Here is a 17,838-nt window from a genome sequence, read left to right as displayed (position 1 = left end):
AAAGTGGGCTACGGCTTATGATTAAATGGTATGCTGGCAAAGCCTTTTTGTCTTGTTTTTTCCTTTTTTCTTTTTAGAAGAGAGCTCTTTCTGAAGGCCAAAGTTAATGCAGTTATGGAAAGAACTCTGATACACTCCCACGTGAAGTGGCCATGTGAGGAAAGCCCAGGGGGGGAAAAGGGCCTTGAATGAATTTGAGAGAGGCAGAGAGTGGGAGAGAGGCAGATGTAGAGAAAGTTCAAACATTACTGATCCTCAAATATCCTTTTGGTTTCTGGTTCAATTGGAATTCGGCAGTAAGTGTCTGCTAAAAGCTCCATTTTTGTTGCCCCTCCATTGCTGCTGAGCTTTTAGAGTTAGATGATGACAGATTGTGAGCTACCTGATATCCTTCATCATTCTCCCCAGTGGGGGTGTTTGTTCCAACCCCAGCAAGTCCTCAAGGACTAACAAACAGCCGGTGTATTTGATGGACTATGGGGAGACATCTGCTCTGCCTGGTTAGGACATACAGGATGAGAACAACATGTTACAGTAATCAATCAATATGCAAACTGTGTCCTTTTAGTGTGATGATTAACCTCACAGACCTCATGGTTATAAAGCCATTATGTCGGCTTGTCATTTTGAATTTGTATTGAAGATTTACAAGGAGCGAATGCGACAACCCACAGCGTTTTCCTCTTGTTCGCATGTTGCTTTAAGCACTGATGCTCAATATATCCTCAACAACACAGTCACAACTGTGCTTCGAGCACCCTGTGGGATAAGCTCTGTTCTGTGCACTCAGGGGACAAGGCGGAAAGAAAAAGTCTGCACAGTGCAGTCATATTTGTTGTTACAGCTGCAGCATCCCTCACAGAGTTATCTAGAAAATATCATCCCTGCCGAAAGACCCTGTGAGCGCTGTCATACATCTTAAACTGCAAGTTGATCATGTCAGTAGATGGGCTTCTGCATTGTGATTTAGTCTCAGAATTTCCTACCTGCTATTAACAGGTGATTCCCAAGCTGGGGCCCCCAGGGGTCCTTTGGGATTACCACTGAAATGATTTCCTCTCACTATACTCCCATAGTTTGTGTAAACTGAATTACCTTTCATTTAATTTCTTAGGTCTTATTTGTTTGCTGCCTTGGTTCAGTGCTCCTATGTAATCACATTGTGGTCACGTAAATTCCAACTTGTCATGTTTGATTAAAGAAAAGAGGCTTATTCTGCTGGCACAGTTTGTATTGAGTCACTTGTAGTTAGATATCATTTTAAACATACTATGCATGTAGAAACAGTATTATGGAAAACTCTTAATTTCTTTACATCTATCGCCAGGATAATTGCAAATAGGTGCAGTGACATATTGAAACATGTGCAAGCACAAATGGAAATGCAGTATATGACACTTTTAATATGTGTGCAAAGCACACCGTGACATTTTTCATAGACACAACCACTGTAACATGAACAAATTATGTGTCTTTGTGACAGGCTGCTGGTAACAAAGTGCCTGAAGATACCATTTAAAAGTGGTTCTTTGCTAAATTGTCTGTTATGTGCAGACACAACACTCGTTCATTTCTTGAGTTGTTTTTTTATGCTTGAATGATTCACACAGTTGGTGTTAAGAGGCTTAACAAACAAACAGACCATCAACAACAAACAAATCCTCTGAAAATGGTCATGTACAAGGACTTGGGGGGGTCGTGCAGTTTTCTGACCAGTCGCTAGGGGGCGGTGTAGCTTCCATGCAAACCTTTTACAAACGGAAGCTACTTTTCTTTGGTCAAAGCAACATGGTGGCACCCTGTTGACAATGTGAACGTAAACAAGCGTCTCCCCTCTTCAACGATAACAGCAGCCATATAAGTGGGAATACCGCAGCTCCTGTTTTCTGAGCTGAATGGCGCTCAGGGCGTGCAGACGGTTTTTCAGAGACTGCGGCGTTTCTTCCAGGCGGCTCGTCGTGTCCGCTCGTCAGGAAAGAGTGTCATGGCTTCTCACAGCGGGTCAGTCCCCCCAAAAATGTTAATTCCTGCGAATTTAGAATCAGTTTACACGGTAGAAGCACGCTTGAATATTTATTAAAGCATGGCGTGAGATGGAAAAGGTGATATAATGACGCACAATGACGTTTTGTGGTTGTGGGGCATCATGTGTGGGATGGTCGCGTGCAAACAGAGGAAATGACAGATATGATTTACACCTTTGTGTTCAAGCTCCTCCTTGAGCCTGTAGAGGCCACTGATGGATGACGCAATGGGCATTTTCGATTAAGTAAACGCTGTGAAATATTAGAAAATATACTTTAGTAAATGTTTGAGAAGGAAAACGTTGCCTTCCGCAGCTCTAAAAGCAGAAGTAGAGTACAAAAGTGTGAAATATGACTATATTTATGTGTGTCATCAGATTATCGCTAGTCCTGAATTAAAATAAAAGCAGTGTTTTACTTTCATTATTGGTTGTATTTTGTGTGGGACTACATTTAGTGACACTATTCATAACGGGTCAATCTGCTGATTCATTTAAAAGTTTATAAACTGATTTGTTTGTAAATTACTGAGAAACTCTGGTCCCAATTCTCTACACAGTCATCAAACTACTTCCCAGTTTTTTCACAACTGACTTGTAGATTAATCGACTTACTCTTTGAGCTGCTCATGAATAAAAACCGAAGTCTAATCCATCCATTTTCTAGACAAATGAGACAAACAACCATGCAAGCTCACGGTCCCTCCCAGGGTCTGTTTAGAATCACCAATTAACATAATACATCCATGTTTTTAGGATGGTGGGAGGAATGCTTAACAAAATGAAAAGAACTGTCCAAAGTTTTATCCAAAGTTTAGTTGAGTAGAAGTCATGCGTGCCATGACAAGAAAAGACTCAAGTAATCAACAATTACCTTAAATTTGTACTTAAGTCATGTCAAGTCAGCTTATTTAAACAGTTAATTTAGAAACAGCAGACACTGTCCAAAATACAGTCCAGAGTTGTAGAGCTGCAAAGGGATGATCGGGCGGGATGCAAATCTGGACCTCTGAACACCTAAAAGCTGCTGATCCAGTCCCCTCAGAGTATGGCAGATAAGTTGGTTCTAGATGAGTCAAGCATTTATATATAATCGGCAGGATTTTGTAATTGAACCTGTACTGGACATGCAGCCGCTGTCATGAGACCAAACATTGGTGAAATATGTTCACGTTTATATCCAGCTTCTGTATTTAAGTGAATAAATTGTCCACCAATACATGCAATTTATTTATTAAAAATGTAACATATAATCTGTTCTCCTTCCACACGTAAAAATGTATTTTATATTGATATTTGATTTGGATATTTGAGCCTGATTGGGCTGAATGAGTATGCTTGTACAGAGTTTGACACGACAGGACTCTCTTACTATTTATGTGCAGAAGGAACAATGTGATGAATAAGTATGAGCATCATTCTGTGGCATCTTAAGTAATTTGGGAGCCAATCAGAGTCCAGAGATGTACCATCATGTGAAAACCTGAATCCTCCAGTGCGTGTAAATGGAAACTAGACTAGATTAGGATACACCGCGTGTCCAGCAGCTACAATACCTTCTGATTTTAGTTTGGAATAAGTTAAAAGTGAAATTAGAACAATTTTAGCAGGTTAAGTGTTTTACTATATCTTGAAGTGTTCAAAGATTTCACAGGATGCCTTTAATGGGGCCATTTCTGGATAAAAGGCATGCAATATATAGCTTTGTGCTATTCCCAAAGGCCTACTTTGTTAAAAATAAGCCTTCTCTGGGGTTCATTATTTCACACAAAACATCTGAATGCACCTTTATATTATGTCATATCATCCTCCGCATGAGCATAATCTGTTCTTGAGTCACCTTGCAGAGCTGCTGGCTTCGAAGTGATGGAGTTGTTGATGTCCTTACAGGAAGTGCTGCATGCAGCCGAGGGGGGAGGAATGGATTAATCTTCACCCCTGCTTGTTTTATTACATCAGAGGCATTTCTCAGCAGACTGATGAAAGGCAAAGCAGCTGAGGCAACCGGCAGCATTCATCGTGTTCCAGCTTCAGTTCCTCCTGACAGCGGTAAACAAACCACTTATTCCCAAACAAAAAGGCCATTATGACACTGATGTGATGCGTTTGTTCATTCTTTCCTGACACAATGATCTAATTCTGTTACTTTTCTTTATAGGTGAACAGTTATCTCTGTTAATGAGACATCCTGATCAGCCACATGACTCAAAGGTTTTGAAAGTCGCTATAATCGGCGCCCCTAACGCTGGGAAATCCACGTTGTCCAATCAGCTTCTTGGCAGAAAGGTCTTTGTCAAACCCCCTCCCCCTGCATGCTACAAAGTCTCCATACTATGCTGGAGTTGGTGCTCACATGTCAGTAATCCTCTCTTAAAGGTGTTTGCTGTGTCCAAGAAAGTACACACGACACGGTCACGTGCACTGGGAGTCCTAACAGAGGCTGACACACAGATTGTAAGAGCTTCCTCACACTCCTTTGTTATGAGCAACTATTGCAGTTTACAAGAAAAGGCTTATGGAAGTATTTTTGTGCATATGTTTTGTAGATTTTGTTGGACACTCCCGGTCTCACCACCCCATCAAAGGTCAAAAGGTGCCTTTCATCTTTAGTTATTCTGTATTTTTCTTTTAATTTTGTAATCTCCATGTGGTTTTAATGTCGAATGAAATATATGAATGGATCCTCTGTCTTCACAGACACCAGCTGGAGAAATCTTTGCTTGTGGATCCCTGGAATACTGTCAAAGAAGCTGACCTAAGTATGATCTAGTTCCTTTCTATTGTTAATCAGCTGGATGCGAGCTGAAGTTTTCTTTCTCAGGCTTATAATTGGATCCGTTTCCATTTCCAGTGGTAGTCATGGTGGATGTGACAGACCGATGGATGTGCAGCAGGCTTGACTTTGAGGTGCTGAAATGTTTGGCCAAGCACCCGCACATCCCAGCGATTCTAGTCCTCAACAAGGTATTTTTCTGATCTTTTACCCTTCTCCAAACCTCCTAAACTTCACTCGATTTGTACCATGAAGATAGCTGGAAGACAGCTTTCGTCTTCAGGTTCTGTGTGCGCTGCTGGGAAAAGGGTCGTTTGACTCATCATTTTAGACTTCTACATCCGCCACCTGCCAGTGATTTTAGTCTATTAAATCAGTTTTTTTTTTTAATGAAGAGGCGCGTCAATACCACTGAAAAAAAAATTAACAAAGGAAATAAAGCAAAAGATGAATGCTGGAAAACACTGTAAACGCCTGTTGTTTGGCATTAATGTGACAGTTTAACATTAGTTAACTAATTGTAAACATTTAAACACAACATCGAAAAAAGCTCTGACTCTGTCCTATAAAGAAGCTACACAGAAATAACTTCAGCATTTCTTTTTTAAACTGAAATGGATTCATTTTACAGACTAGATACACTATAGATTGAATGCTATTGTTGCAGCTTGACTGGTCTATTTATCTGGAACACAGTCCTTGTCCCAGTATACAAACATGGGAACAGAATCTAGTTATTGACTGAAGCTTCCAACTAATGTCCAGCTTAACTGGTTTGTTTGTAGAACTAATTTAGTTGATATAACAAACCAGTTAATCTATGAAATTACACTCTATGAGTTGTTAACTCAACACTGAGTCCTGAGTTGTGATTACAGTTGATGGTGGCTCAAACCTTTAATACATTAAGGTCCAGTCTTACTTCCTTCTCTTAGACTTCCCCGTCTATTATAATGAACCACATTTATTACAGAGATCAAGGATTAGCAATCATTTATATGGCCCCCAACACCCCCGATAAAGGTCTGTTTGACCCCACTTGATCTCTTGAAGAAAAAAGGGGCACTTAACCCCAGCATAAATGAATGGAGATGGTTACATGCTCTGCATTACCATACTGATTTAGCCAGGTAAAAGTTAAGAGAGCCACCCTCATGATATTAAATTTTCTGACTTCAAGCTCATCGTACCTGCTGACACTGGTCTCGCTTTGTCAGACTCCTCTCAGACATCATTTACACTGACAGAAACTGTATGTTATTGCTGAAGATGAATAATAAATCTTGATTACTATTGTCCTTCACCACACTCAGTCTGTTCCACAGTACTTTCCAACTTTCTAAACCCAGTTTGTGGCACTCAGCCCCAAGCCCATTGGCTCCGGCTGCTCCCATCGCCATATTGTGGCTCACTGATGCATTTTTTATGTTGGCTAAACAGCCAATAATTGATGACATCACTGCAAGTTTTGGTCTTGGTCTCAAAGGCTTTGTTAGAAATGGGAAATGAACTCTTCCCTCTACAGTCAAATATGTGTTTGTGCTCTCATCTGTGCTGTATAGTCTTTCAAATATCTTTGCCTCTGTTTGTCTGCCTTTAAGGTGGACCTGATGAAATCCAAGGACAAGCTGCTGAATATCACAGCCCAGCTAACATGTGGAATGGTGAACGGACGCAGGATCCGAGTCAGACCAGTGATCAAGCCTCCGTGGGCTGAAAAGAAGCCAGAGAGGGAGTCAAAGTTACCTCTTTGTGAGGATGCTGCAGCACCTGAGGACAAGGATGAGCCAAACTCTGTGCTGAGAAAAGAGCAGCTGGTGGACCTGAGGAGTCAGGAGGGCTGGCCCCACTTCAAGGATGTCTTCATGCTGTCGTCTGTGGACAGAGAGGATGTGGAGACCCTGAAGGTAAAGGGTTTTACTGTCACTACAGGAGAAAAGTGATGTTCAAAGTATCTGTGTAACACTGTCACGTTGAAACAACAAAAAAATGACTAAAACTAATAATGTAAAAGAGATATATTGGCACAGTGAGGTTTTAAAGAAATGTCTGTGACATGCTTTGGTCAAAATAAGACAGAAACATGACAACTTTTCCCTTTAGAACTAATATTTTACAGCTCTTTTTGTTGCAGCTGGTTCAGAGCAAACCTAGCCCTCATCCAGTGGGTGTGTCTTAATTGAAATCTCCTACCGCACCGAGCTACAATGCAAACATAAACTGGATACTGAGGCGCCGGTTAGCTCAACTGGTTGTACAGAATAGTTTGCCCATGCTTGAAGCCGGCTGTTGTTCGAGTCCCAGCTTGGGCTCTTTGCCTCATGTCATTTCCTTCTCCATCTGCCCCCTTTCTTGTAAAGCAACTTTTAAAAAGAAAAGGCTACTAGTGGCCAGAATTCCTAAATTAGATATAGAATCACTCAATAACTCTTAAAGTCTGCTATAGCCTGAGAGCTAATACCTGCAAAAACAAGCAAGGAGGTGCATTAAATGACTAGTAGAAAATCTGAATCTCCAACTTCAGACTGGGAAGATAATATAAAATTCCCTAACATATGTTGTTTTTCCGAAGCCATTTTCACACACGAATATCGGATATGTTCAGGGGAAAGTGCAGTTTGGTCTGGTGTCTTGCTGCAGTTGTTTACCGAAGCGCTTCACAGCAGGAGGCTTTCTGGTGAAGAAACTTTCACAGCTGGAAATGCAAGTTAGAGGCTGCAGGCGAGAGCACAGAGGAGGCGTACGTGACACAAAAAGTGCACTGTGGAAATTGCTGTTTCTAACAGGTCGAAAATAGTCTGTTAGGCTCCTTGATGATCGTTGTTTTGTTGAAGTGTCACAAAGTAGAGAGGAGCAAGTGGAAATCAGAAAGGAGGGTTGGCATTAACTGCTGAGAGAAAAGAAAGTCCAGAGCATCTCTAGAACATTGTAGCGCCTGTGTGAAACTGTCTCTGGTCTGGATGTATTTTGAGCTCATTTCTTTCTTAAATGAGATATTCAACAGCTGATGATGTTTGCTGTTATTAGCAAAGCAAAAAACCAAGAGCAAAAGAGTTTGAACTTCCCTGTTCTGAGATACAGTGATCGCAGCATGATTTGAACTTTACGTTGGGAGGAGATAAAGATGAGGAGGCTGGAAGACAATACTCTGAATTACATGCGGCCCCAGACAAAGCGAGAGGGTTGTGCATGCCAGTACCTGGCCCAACAAAAGATGTTCAGCCGAACGTCACAACTGTCCTTAAATGCTGTGGGGCGGCTGTGGCTCCGTGGTGAGAGTGGGTCGTCCTGAATGTTCACCGCTCAAAGATTGTCACGGCTGAGTTGCCCTTGAGCAAGGCACTGTACCCCCATGCTCCCCGGGCGCTGCCCACAGCTCCAGTGTATGGCACCTGTCTCTATGAGTGTGTGACCATGTGCAAGTGTGTGTCAACGGGTGCCAACCTGGATGGGTTAAAAGTGGAGGACAAATTTCGTTTGTATGCACGACAATAAATATCTGATCTTAATCTAAATGCCACAGATACATTATTGGGTTTTATCAACGTCCTTTTATATCATCTGTTGTTGTGCAGAGCTACTTTATGGTCGCAGCTAAGTCGGGATCGTGGCAGTACCACAGTGAGGTCTTGACAGATCAGAGTCCGGAGGAAGTCTGCACCAACATCATCAGAGAAAAGCTTCTAGAGTATCTGCCCCAGGAAGTTCCTTATTCTCTGACACAGGTGAGCAATGAACCAGCCCTTTGGGGCACTCTTAAGTCACAAGCTGACACCAAACTGACTCAGGTGTCACTACACTGATTCTGTGACCTGTGTAAAGACCCAATACTTGTTTTGACAACTTGACATGTAGATTTGTTGCGATTGTTGTTTCCAACCTCAGTTTGTTCATGTCATTCTAAACTTTAATCAATATTTCCTTTGTTTCCTTGTTTCCACAAGTGTAGAATCACATCACTAAATCAAGGTGCTTTTTTTTGTTGTGTCAGTTAGTAATTAGTCAGTTTTTGCTCCGTAACCGGATTGTTAGTGACAAACACAAGGAAAGATCTTTGAGAAACGTAGTGACAGCCACTGCTCAAAGCTTGGAGCTGATATTTCCTACTTAAACTTCACAGCTGCTCATTAGATCCCAGACGTAATCTATGTTTTTGTTTGTTTTAAGATACCGATTCACAACTCTAAAGATTGCTTCTTTTTTTTTCTTTCCTCAGTCTGTTGAGTTTTGGCAAGATGGAGAAAACAGTGAGCTTGATGTCTCTGTGAAACTTTACACCAAGAAAGAGTCTCACATGGTAAATACTCTCACATTTCATGGGTTTTATTCGTTCTGTTAAGCATGCTGTTTGTCCACCTGTTTGTTAAATGTACAGTTGTGTTAAAAAAGAAAATACTACCTTTTTATTTTGAAGATTTACACATATGGATATTGTTTTAAAAAACACCTCACCAGGTCTTAAATTAGGAAAATGCAACCTCAGATGAGCAACACGTGACATATTACATTGTGTAATTATTCATTCAACAAAAAATTATCCAATAGCTTGTAGAACCACTTTTAGCAGCGATAACTTGAAGTAATTGTTTTCTGTATGATGTTATCAGTCACATTCTTCTTCACAACGTGGCTTCAGTTCATTGAGGTTGAGCAGTCAGATGACAGCTTGGCTACCTCATTTTTAGACTAGCTGAGGAAAAGATGATTTGTAAAAAATTGGAACTGAAAGAATTTTTTCAAATGCCTTTTTATTATGCCTTTATAGTTATATCATAGTGGTTTTTCAGCACCTTGGTACAGAAATGCCCCCACTGTTTATTTGTTTAATGGATACAGACTTTCATGTTGCTGTCAGTATGGATGATAGTAAAATTAGTGATCCCCAAACCTTACAAACATCTTTTAAGCATGCTGACATTAGCATTTATCTCCGAGCACTGCTTTAATTTGGCCTCATAAAGCCATCAGCTTGGCTGTAGCTACTTGATATAGTTTAGCTTTTATATTGAATTTAGTTTCAAACCTTCTTAATTTGTCTCTGTGCTTAATTACCACTCTAACAATGATATTTGACATCTGGAGAAAGGAGTGAGGGACTTTATATTTCTGTAATGTCACGGTCCACACCCAAAACAGTTGAGCCTCCCGTGTTCTGTTTATCATTATAAGCAGGACGTCTTGCAGTTTTTTTGCACTGTGCTCTTTGAATGTAGCACAAACCACACCAGAATTTTGAAGTATTACTGACTAATTCAGGAAGCTGGAGTCATGGCTAGTGTAGGAAGTGAACTGTTTCTCTCCGTCACTGACACCTGTAGTCTCTCTTACAGCTTGTTATTTCTTTGGCATACCTCCATATCTAAAAACTCCATCTTCCTCATGTTTTTAACTCATAAATATTTGAGCAGCCTCTCTGAACCATGCATATTTGATGACAAAGAATATTTGAAGCTACATCTTTTGGTGCTAAAGTGTTTCCCAGAGCAACACGGTTTTTTTAGCCTTTGAACTTGAACCTGGAAGAAGTTATTTTTACATAAATGAATCATCACTATAAAAAGCATATAATGGACCAACATCTTTAAGGGTAATTTTATTTTATTTATGCATTTATTTTGTCTTGCTGTACTCAGAAGCATCAGCTAAAGCCAAAGCCCACAGTACCAGTGTTGTTCTTCTTTTTTTTCTTTCTCCATAATAATACTTGAAAAGAGGAAATTAAAGAAAGAGGGGGAGTGAAGAGAGAAGAAAGTAGAGAGCTTGAAAAGATAGACACCAACAGCCAAAAACCAGGTAACCAGCTGCTGCATCTGTGGAAAAGAAAGCAGACTCTGGCCATGCACAGGATCGTCAGGAGCAGAAACATAAATGAAAAGAAACGCACAACAAACAAACAGCAACAATATCACTCAATATTCTCAATATATGAGAAGGAAAGTCAGTGTAGTTACTGATTATTGTTAAAGCCGAAAGTCACATTGTAATAGTGGGGTGAGCATGTGAGTGAATGAATGCTTATAGATATGCGTGTGTATGTCAATTATATGCCAAAGGCTTTGCATGGCAAAGTTGCCGTGGGAACCCAGATGCTCCCGCCAGCGAGAGTAGTAGGGAGGTGTGCCATGGAATGGTACAGGCGGGCCAGAGGACAAGAGGCCTGTAACCCAGATTAAATAATCTATGCGTAGTTTTTAATACGATTGACAGAGTAAATATATTTATAGTTATTTTCCTACATTTTTTGTGGTAACAGGGAGAGGTACCTTAGGGCAGTGTTTCTCAATCCTGGTTCAAATGAATGGGTCGTCCTCAGCCTTCTGCAGAGCTTAAAGACCTGCCCCATTCATTTGAATCAGGTGTGCTGGAGCAGAGACACATGGAAGACATGCAGGGCCAGGATTGGGAAACACTGCCTTAGAGGACAACATCCTTTAATAAGATTGCATGTTACAAACTTGAACTTAACTTAAAAAACATGATTTCTTTGTTGTCCAATGTTTTAAATCTGCACTTTTTAAATAAGCCAATTTCTCTTGAATAAAATAAAACGTTTCCTTTTCTGTGGCTCCTCATGTTGTTTGTATTTCTTTACTCCGTAGAGGATGGTCATCGGCACAGCCGGCCAGATGGTGGCACGGATCGCTCGAGAGGCAGCTGAGGACCTCAGCCAGGTGTACCTAAGGGAAGTCCGGCTGAAGCTCGGTGTCAAGCTGAGAAAGTGATGTCAAATAGAGGGACTTTCAGGGGGAAATCCTAAAAAGGTAGAGCCAGTCCTGTTGAATTTGTGATGATTCCTCTCAGCCAAGGACAGAGCTTGAATTACACAAGGGATTTGTGATCTCATCATAAATTTGACGTGGTATGCTGTGAGGCAGCATATGTCACATCCACTGACCCGGCACCTCCTTAAGGAACGGACGTTGTTATCCAACTTATGACTTTTGCATCATTCATCGTCACGCTTCAGCATCAGTTCACACAGTCATGAGGACATTATTTCGGCTTCTGATACAGAGACGTTACCTAATGGATGCTGAATAAAGAATTGCCCCAATTTTATTCACAGCTGAAATGTAACTAAGCTAAATGTTGTTGCAGAATAAACCGTATTGAAGTACCGTGCTTATTTTTAGACTGATACATCTTTGAGAGCAAACGTGACACAGACGCTGATCAGATGTTTTGACACTCGTTTGACAATATTTTTTGAGGCTGAGGAGGTTTGGTGAGTTGTGAAAAGGCCGGTGCTTTATCTTTGACTCTCAGAGCTTTTTGCTTGGCGGGCGCTTCGTGCAAACATTCGCTGTAGATAAACTGAAGCGAGACTTGCACAGTCACGTTCACTCAAATTTCCCTGATGCACCATCCAACCCTGTTCCCCCCACTCCCACATCACTTTAGCCTTCTCCACTGCCTTTGAAGTGTGGCCATCCATCCTTTCGACTATTACTTCTTGTTCTGCTGCTTTCTCCCTTTTTTCTTTCCCCTTTTCTCCCTGCCTGCACTTTTGGCTCTTATATAGCGTAGCTCTGCCCCCGAGGGCTGAATTGTCTCCCTAATGGATGGAAAAGTGGAACACTAACCTGATGCTAAAATGGGTCAGATGATGGCGATTAGATTCATTCTTCCTGCCAAGTTAACTTGACAGTGACTCTATCCGGGGCATCTTGATGAATAACCAGCTAGTGGCCCAACGTGATGGGGGGAGGGACTCAGAGGAGCTGTGTCAACCCCCCAAGCTCTCCCAGCTCTTTGACGTCTGCTAACCAGTGATTAGACAAGCCGGTTACACACAGCAGAGATCGCTATTCAGACAAGCTAGCTGCAGTTTGAAAATATTAGAGCTTCAAAAACATGACATTGAGCACGCTGATGCTCCTCTTTAAACATGGTCTTGCCAAAATAATGAGGTACACAATTGAGAATGAGAGATCCACAAAGTTTATTTCACATGCATTCAAAAACTGGAATTTGATAACACACACGTCTTAAGTGTTTCCTTTCCGTCGTCCTCCTGGTATAGATGACATTGAGCAAAGGCCGTAGAACCCTTACCATTACTAAACTCAGTAATGGTAACGGTTTAACCGCCTTCCTCTACAGTGTGTTTCACCCCTCAGTCAGTTGGGCCTGAGTGTGTCCTGATGGCGCTGGTGGTGGAATGAAACCCTGGATAGTACATCATCTATACTGTAGTGTCTCTTTATTAAACTTACAGTATAAGATGATATCCTGTCCAGGGCACAAGACAAAAAAGAGAGCAGCTAGTTCCTGCCATGTTTGGAATCTGAAAGAAAAAGTGAAGACGACTCATTAGTGATGCGTAACATTAAAGCGTTAGATGAGAAAATTCATTTTAAATGAATGTGAAACGTTCGTCCTGTCACTATCATGTACTCACCTCTTTGTGTGCAGAGTCGTAGCTTTCCTTCACAGCATTTATGGCGTCCACGTCTGGTTCACATCTCCTAACTGCTCTGATGGCTGTTGGGCTCCGACACTTAAAGGCGCCCCTGGCTCATTAGCATACCGTGATGACATCTAGGTTGGACCAAACAGTTTTTTTTGTTTTTTTTTTTTTTCTTATCTGCTCCCAGCCCGATTGCCTGAGTTCAGTGATGACCCCCGCCCTTACTACACCCAGCTGGTCTTAGCAGAAAAATGACACACGAATCCTTTTTATTTGCACCTCTTGTTACTGTTGAAGACTACATGTTGACTTTAAAAGAACTTTCTGTTTTCTTTGTCGATGTCGCATGAAGTTAACAAGTGTGCCAAAAATACTTGAACTGGTTTTTAGCCGCAGCAGTAAATTTTTCATATTTCATATTTTCTCCCTAAGGTTTTCCAACTTTTTTGATATGTAGTTTTGACCTTTCTGGTCACACACACATGTGCGTTGTGTGAAAAATAAAGTACGTCCTCATCCATTTCTAATGTCTTATATGTGGGGGCATAGCAGAAAATTAGGTAAATTAAGTAGAACCTCAGATTAACAACAATACGGTATAACGCACTGTACTGTTATATATTTAACAAAAAATTAAAAAATAAAGAATCAGTGTATGAAAAATCAATCACACCCTTACTGTTTCTATAGGAATCTAAAGGGTCATTAGCAGCCAGGTGCTGCTAACCAAATTCACCTGATTACCTGATCATGTCATCAGTACCTCTATAGAAGTAGACGTTTTGGTAGTTTGCTGGTCTGGATCATTCAGGTGTGTGTTAACACAAGGTAAAGGAAGAGAGACATCAGCTATGATCTAAGAGAAGCAACTGTTGCTGCTCATCAATCTGGAAAGGGTTATAAGGCCATTTCCAAACTATTTGGAGTCCATCATTCTACAGAGAGAAAGATTATTCACAAGTGGAAAACATTCAGGACAGTTCCCAACAAGTTCACCCCAAAGGCCAGACAAAACTGCCAGAAACCCAAGAGCTACATCTACAGGCCTCAGTTAGCAGGTTAAATGTTAAAGTTCATGTCAGTACATTTAGAAAAAGACGGAAGGGTTGCAGGAGAAAGCCTCGTCTCTCTAAAAAGAACATGGCAGCACAGCTTAGGTTTGTAAAGTTACATCTGAACGAACCACAAGACTTCTGGAACAATGTCCTTTTGGACAGACCAAACCAAAGTGGAGATGTTTGGTCATAATGCACAGCAGCACGTTTGGAGAAAACCAAAAACAGCATGTCAGCACAAACACCTCTTACCAACTGTCAAGCACGGTGGTGGAGGGCTGATGATCTGGGCTTGTTCTGAAGCCACAGGACCTGGGCACCTTGCAGTCATTGAGTCCATGAACTCCTCTGTATACCAAAGTATTCTGGAGTCTAATGTGAGGCCATCTGTCCGACAGCTAAAGCTTGGCTGAAACTGGGTCATCAACAGGACAATGATCCCAAACACAGCATCAGATCTACAACAGAATGTCTGAGAAAGAAAAGAATCAAGTTGTTGCAAAGGTCCAGTCAAAGTCCAGACCTCAACCTGGCTGAAATGCTGTGGTGGGACCTTAAGAGAGCTGTGCATAAACCAACACTGCAAACCTCAATGAGCTGAAGCAACATTGTGAAAAAGATTGGATAAAAAGTTCCTCTGCAATAACATGGAGGAATTTCAAAAGTGTTTGGTAAAACAGAAGATACAGAGTAAAATGTCACATGCTGTTGTATCTCTGAGGTAGTATTGAGCTGAATTTAAGAACTGGTAAGGACCAAAATGTCTGTTATGTCCTGATAAGTAAAACCTTTGAACTGAGTGAAGGTGTAGTTTTTAGGTCCTCAGTTTTTAGTATAACTCGAATTATAAAGCACACTTTGTCTCACAATGAAGTAATGAATCCAGTGCTCAGCAGGTCTTCAATCACCTGAATCTCATAGCTGTTGGATCAGTGTGTGATGGCTTCACAGATTGGAATTTAATACCTCAGCATGTCGGCTGACGTCATGTTATCTGACTTATTAAAGGCAGTATATTTACTGTTCATACGCTCAGGTAGGCTGCAGGATATTGGAAGGCTGAGGTGTACTTTTCCATGAGACATGTCACACCGACGCTGTAAGTCACATCCACAGCTTCAAATTATGGCAGGGCTGGGACAGGCTGTGTTACCTGCTGTGGTTTGTGTTTTGTCCCTGGCAGGCAGTCTATGTGTTTTAAAAATAGACTTTGGGTGGGGTGGGAGTGGGGGGGTTGCTCACCTGCAGAATCCAAGTTCCAAAATTGGTGCAAAAGCTCATTGAGCTGCACATAGGATTTCTAAAGAATACATAACACAGCCCCATCTTGTCCAGCTACAGTGACTTTTCAAGCAGCGATGATGAATGCTCCTGCTCCAACACAAAGTCATTAATACACAAATATTCACAGTACGCTCACGTCTCCTCTCACGACTTTAAGGTCGACGTCATTTATCTTTGTTACGTATGTGTGTTTTTAAAGGGAACAAACAGCAAAGCTGAGAGTTTTTCTAACAAATTCCCGTTATAAAAAAAAAAATGTGGGTGCGACGCGTGAACCTTCACGTGTGCTTCAGCAAGAGGTTGGGTTAGGTAGGACGTGAGAGTTGCCATGGTGACACAGTCCCTGGTCAGGGTGTGGGATCTGGTTTGGGGTGTGAGGGGTCCTGCTGCCAGCCCAGATAAAGATGGAGGCAGGACTATCTGGGTGGTTTGGTTTGCCTCCGGCTGCTTTATCTGCAGCAGAAGTGCTTCTCCTCTTTCGACAACTTTCCATTTGCCTTCCTAGATAAGTTTGTGTGCGTGTGTGTGTGTGCTTAGAAGGACAAAGGGGCAGGACGCTTTTATTGTGCAACAAACAGGCTTTATCCAAAGTGATCAGATAAACCTGTCGGAGGACTGATCAAAACACTGCGGTTAACATCACATTTAATTCAAACTGCCGCATTTAAACCTAACACTTCCTGTAAGGTCGTTAATTCCCTACTTGTAACTAGCTTTTTCTGCCTCCCTTTTACTATACTAACCCCCACCCTACACACCCCAACCCCCCAGTGGCTCGTAACAGAGCAAAGTCCACTGCGGTGGAGATCTTTCTTTTATACAAGCAGACTAGTTAAGAGAGGGGGGGGAGAAAAATGCATAAACAATATAGTAAAAAAGCAACAGACTCATTTTCTTAAGGTTAAAAGCCAAGAAACATCTGGCCAGGAGTAATGAGAGCCACAACATTTATTGTGTTGTAAGCTTTACAGATTGGGTGAGCAAATTCATGTTTATTACAGTCAGTGTTTTGGCAAATTTAGCATTTAATCCAATCCAAGTGCAGTTTGCATAAAGACAGGGAGATTTTCAACTTCAGGATGGGAGTTTACTGAAGCTTAGTCGTACTTCAAATTAAAATGTACAAAGTTTGTTTAAAAAAACAACAGTGATAAGAGAGGACAGTCTCAGGGAGATTTTTGCTGAATAAGGAGAACTTCAAAGTCCTCTTACAGAATAGAAAGAGAAACGGTGCAGCAATGGAGGAAGATTAGCACCGATCTGCTGACACAGGGAATTTCCACTGTGTCAAAATACTTTATTCTTCTCTAGATGAGGCCCAAAGGTCAGCATTGACCCGTGTCCAGGAAACTGAGGGGAAAAGATCCTGTCCATGTACCATATTTTGCACCATATTTTATAAATGATCTAAACCTGGTTGGATCCATTCCCGAGAAGAAAACACACAGTTATGAACATTAGACTTTGGTGAATATATCACGAGCACTCAGCTGCGATGCGATCAACTGATTAATTGATCAATCTGTGGGTTTTAGATGACCTGTACTTGAAGGCAATAAAGATATGAATTGATTAATTGGAGAGACTCTGTATCCTTTCTAATGGCCAATGTGAGCTGTTGCTCTCTGTATTTCGTCATTTCAGTGACTGTCTGTATTGCTGTATTGTTGAGTGTGGAGGGTATTTGATTCAGCTTTGTCCATGTTTGAGTCCCACCCCATCTGCTTTCTCACCGGCTTTGCAGCAGTTCCTCATGTGGTGCATGAGCTTATTTGTCCTGATTTGTTTCGGTGGCTTACAGGAGATTGCATTAAGTTTTTATTTTGGGTTTTTGTTAAACTAGAACAGCTCACTTTCTTTCTCCATGCACTGACAGTGGCTGGAGAATAAAACAGACCAAAGGCAAACACGTCAGCTCTGGGAATGAACACTTGTGTTGTCAGATTGCCAAGCGCGAGTTTCCTCCAACAATCACAGGATTTTATTAGAATTTCTGTGCTTGTTGGAATTTGATTTTAATTGTTTCTACAGCGACATCTTCTTGTGTTATGTGGCTATTACCGCCCCCACCTTAGCTTTAAAAACATATTCCAGATGACACTTATCCATTTAAAAGGTACAGATAGAGAGCTGAAACATCAGAGTAATCCTTAATTCGTTTCATTAGGGTTTTTACCTCTATATCAAGCAGAATCCTGGCAATAAGATTAATATGTCCAGCTTAATGACGGTCTGCAGCCAAGATGGACAGCGGCACGGCCACGCTACCATGATGCTGGTGCTTCTTTTCCTG

The 17,838-nt window shown here is 41.4% G+C and overlaps 1 protein-coding gene and 1 long non-coding RNA gene across 2 annotated transcripts; one reads left to right on the top strand and one right to left on the bottom strand.

The window, feature by feature from the left end:
* The first annotated feature begins 1,753 nt into the window (after positions 1–1,753).
* Positions 1,754–11,918, top strand: eral1 (Era-like 12S mitochondrial rRNA chaperone 1). Its single transcript, XM_072374929.1, has 11 exons — positions 1,754–2,001; positions 3,914–4,072; positions 4,182–4,309; positions 4,400–4,477; positions 4,570–4,616; positions 4,721–4,782; positions 4,875–4,987; positions 6,398–6,703; positions 8,372–8,521; positions 9,013–9,093; positions 11,396–11,918. The coding sequence occupies exons 1-11, from the start codon at positions 1,896–1,898 to the stop codon at positions 11,516–11,518; spliced, it is 1,353 nt and encodes a 450-aa protein (XP_072231030.1). The 5' UTR covers positions 1,754–1,895; the 3' UTR covers positions 11,519–11,918.
* A 796-nt stretch (positions 11,919–12,714) lies between these two features.
* LOC140279760 (uncharacterized) lies at positions 12,715–13,391 on the bottom strand. Its single transcript, XR_011909361.1, has 2 exons — positions 13,198–13,391; positions 12,715–13,083 (listed from the first exon to the last, which is right to left on the bottom strand). It is a non-coding gene; the product is annotated as an uncharacterized lncRNA (long non-coding RNA).
* Between the last annotated feature and the right edge of the window lie 4,447 nt (positions 13,392–17,838).

Source organism: Leuresthes tenuis, unplaced genomic scaffold (genome assembly GCF_036924035.1).
Source record: "Leuresthes tenuis unplaced genomic scaffold, fLeuTen1.0.hap1 SCAF_21, whole genome shotgun sequence".
Taxonomy (NCBI): Eukaryota; Metazoa; Chordata; class Actinopteri; order Atheriniformes; family Atherinopsidae; genus Leuresthes; species Leuresthes tenuis.
Note: the sequence above shows the minus strand (reverse complement) of the source record. Positions and strands in the feature narration are given on the sequence as shown.

Excerpts from the sequence above, each read along its gene's own strand:
- eral1 (XM_072374929.1), top strand. The coding sequence starts at position 1,896 with ATGGCGCTCAGGGCGTGCAGACGGTTTTTCAGAGACTGCGGCGTTTCT. Across the intron at positions 4,783-4,874 it reads TGTCAAAGAAGCTGACCTAA|TGGTAGTCATGGTGGATGTG; the intron begins GTATGATCTAGT and ends TTCCATTTCCAG. Across the intron at positions 6,704-8,371 it reads AGGATGTGGAGACCCTGAAG|AGCTACTTTATGGTCGCAGC; the intron begins GTAAAGGGTTTT and ends GTTGTTGTGCAG.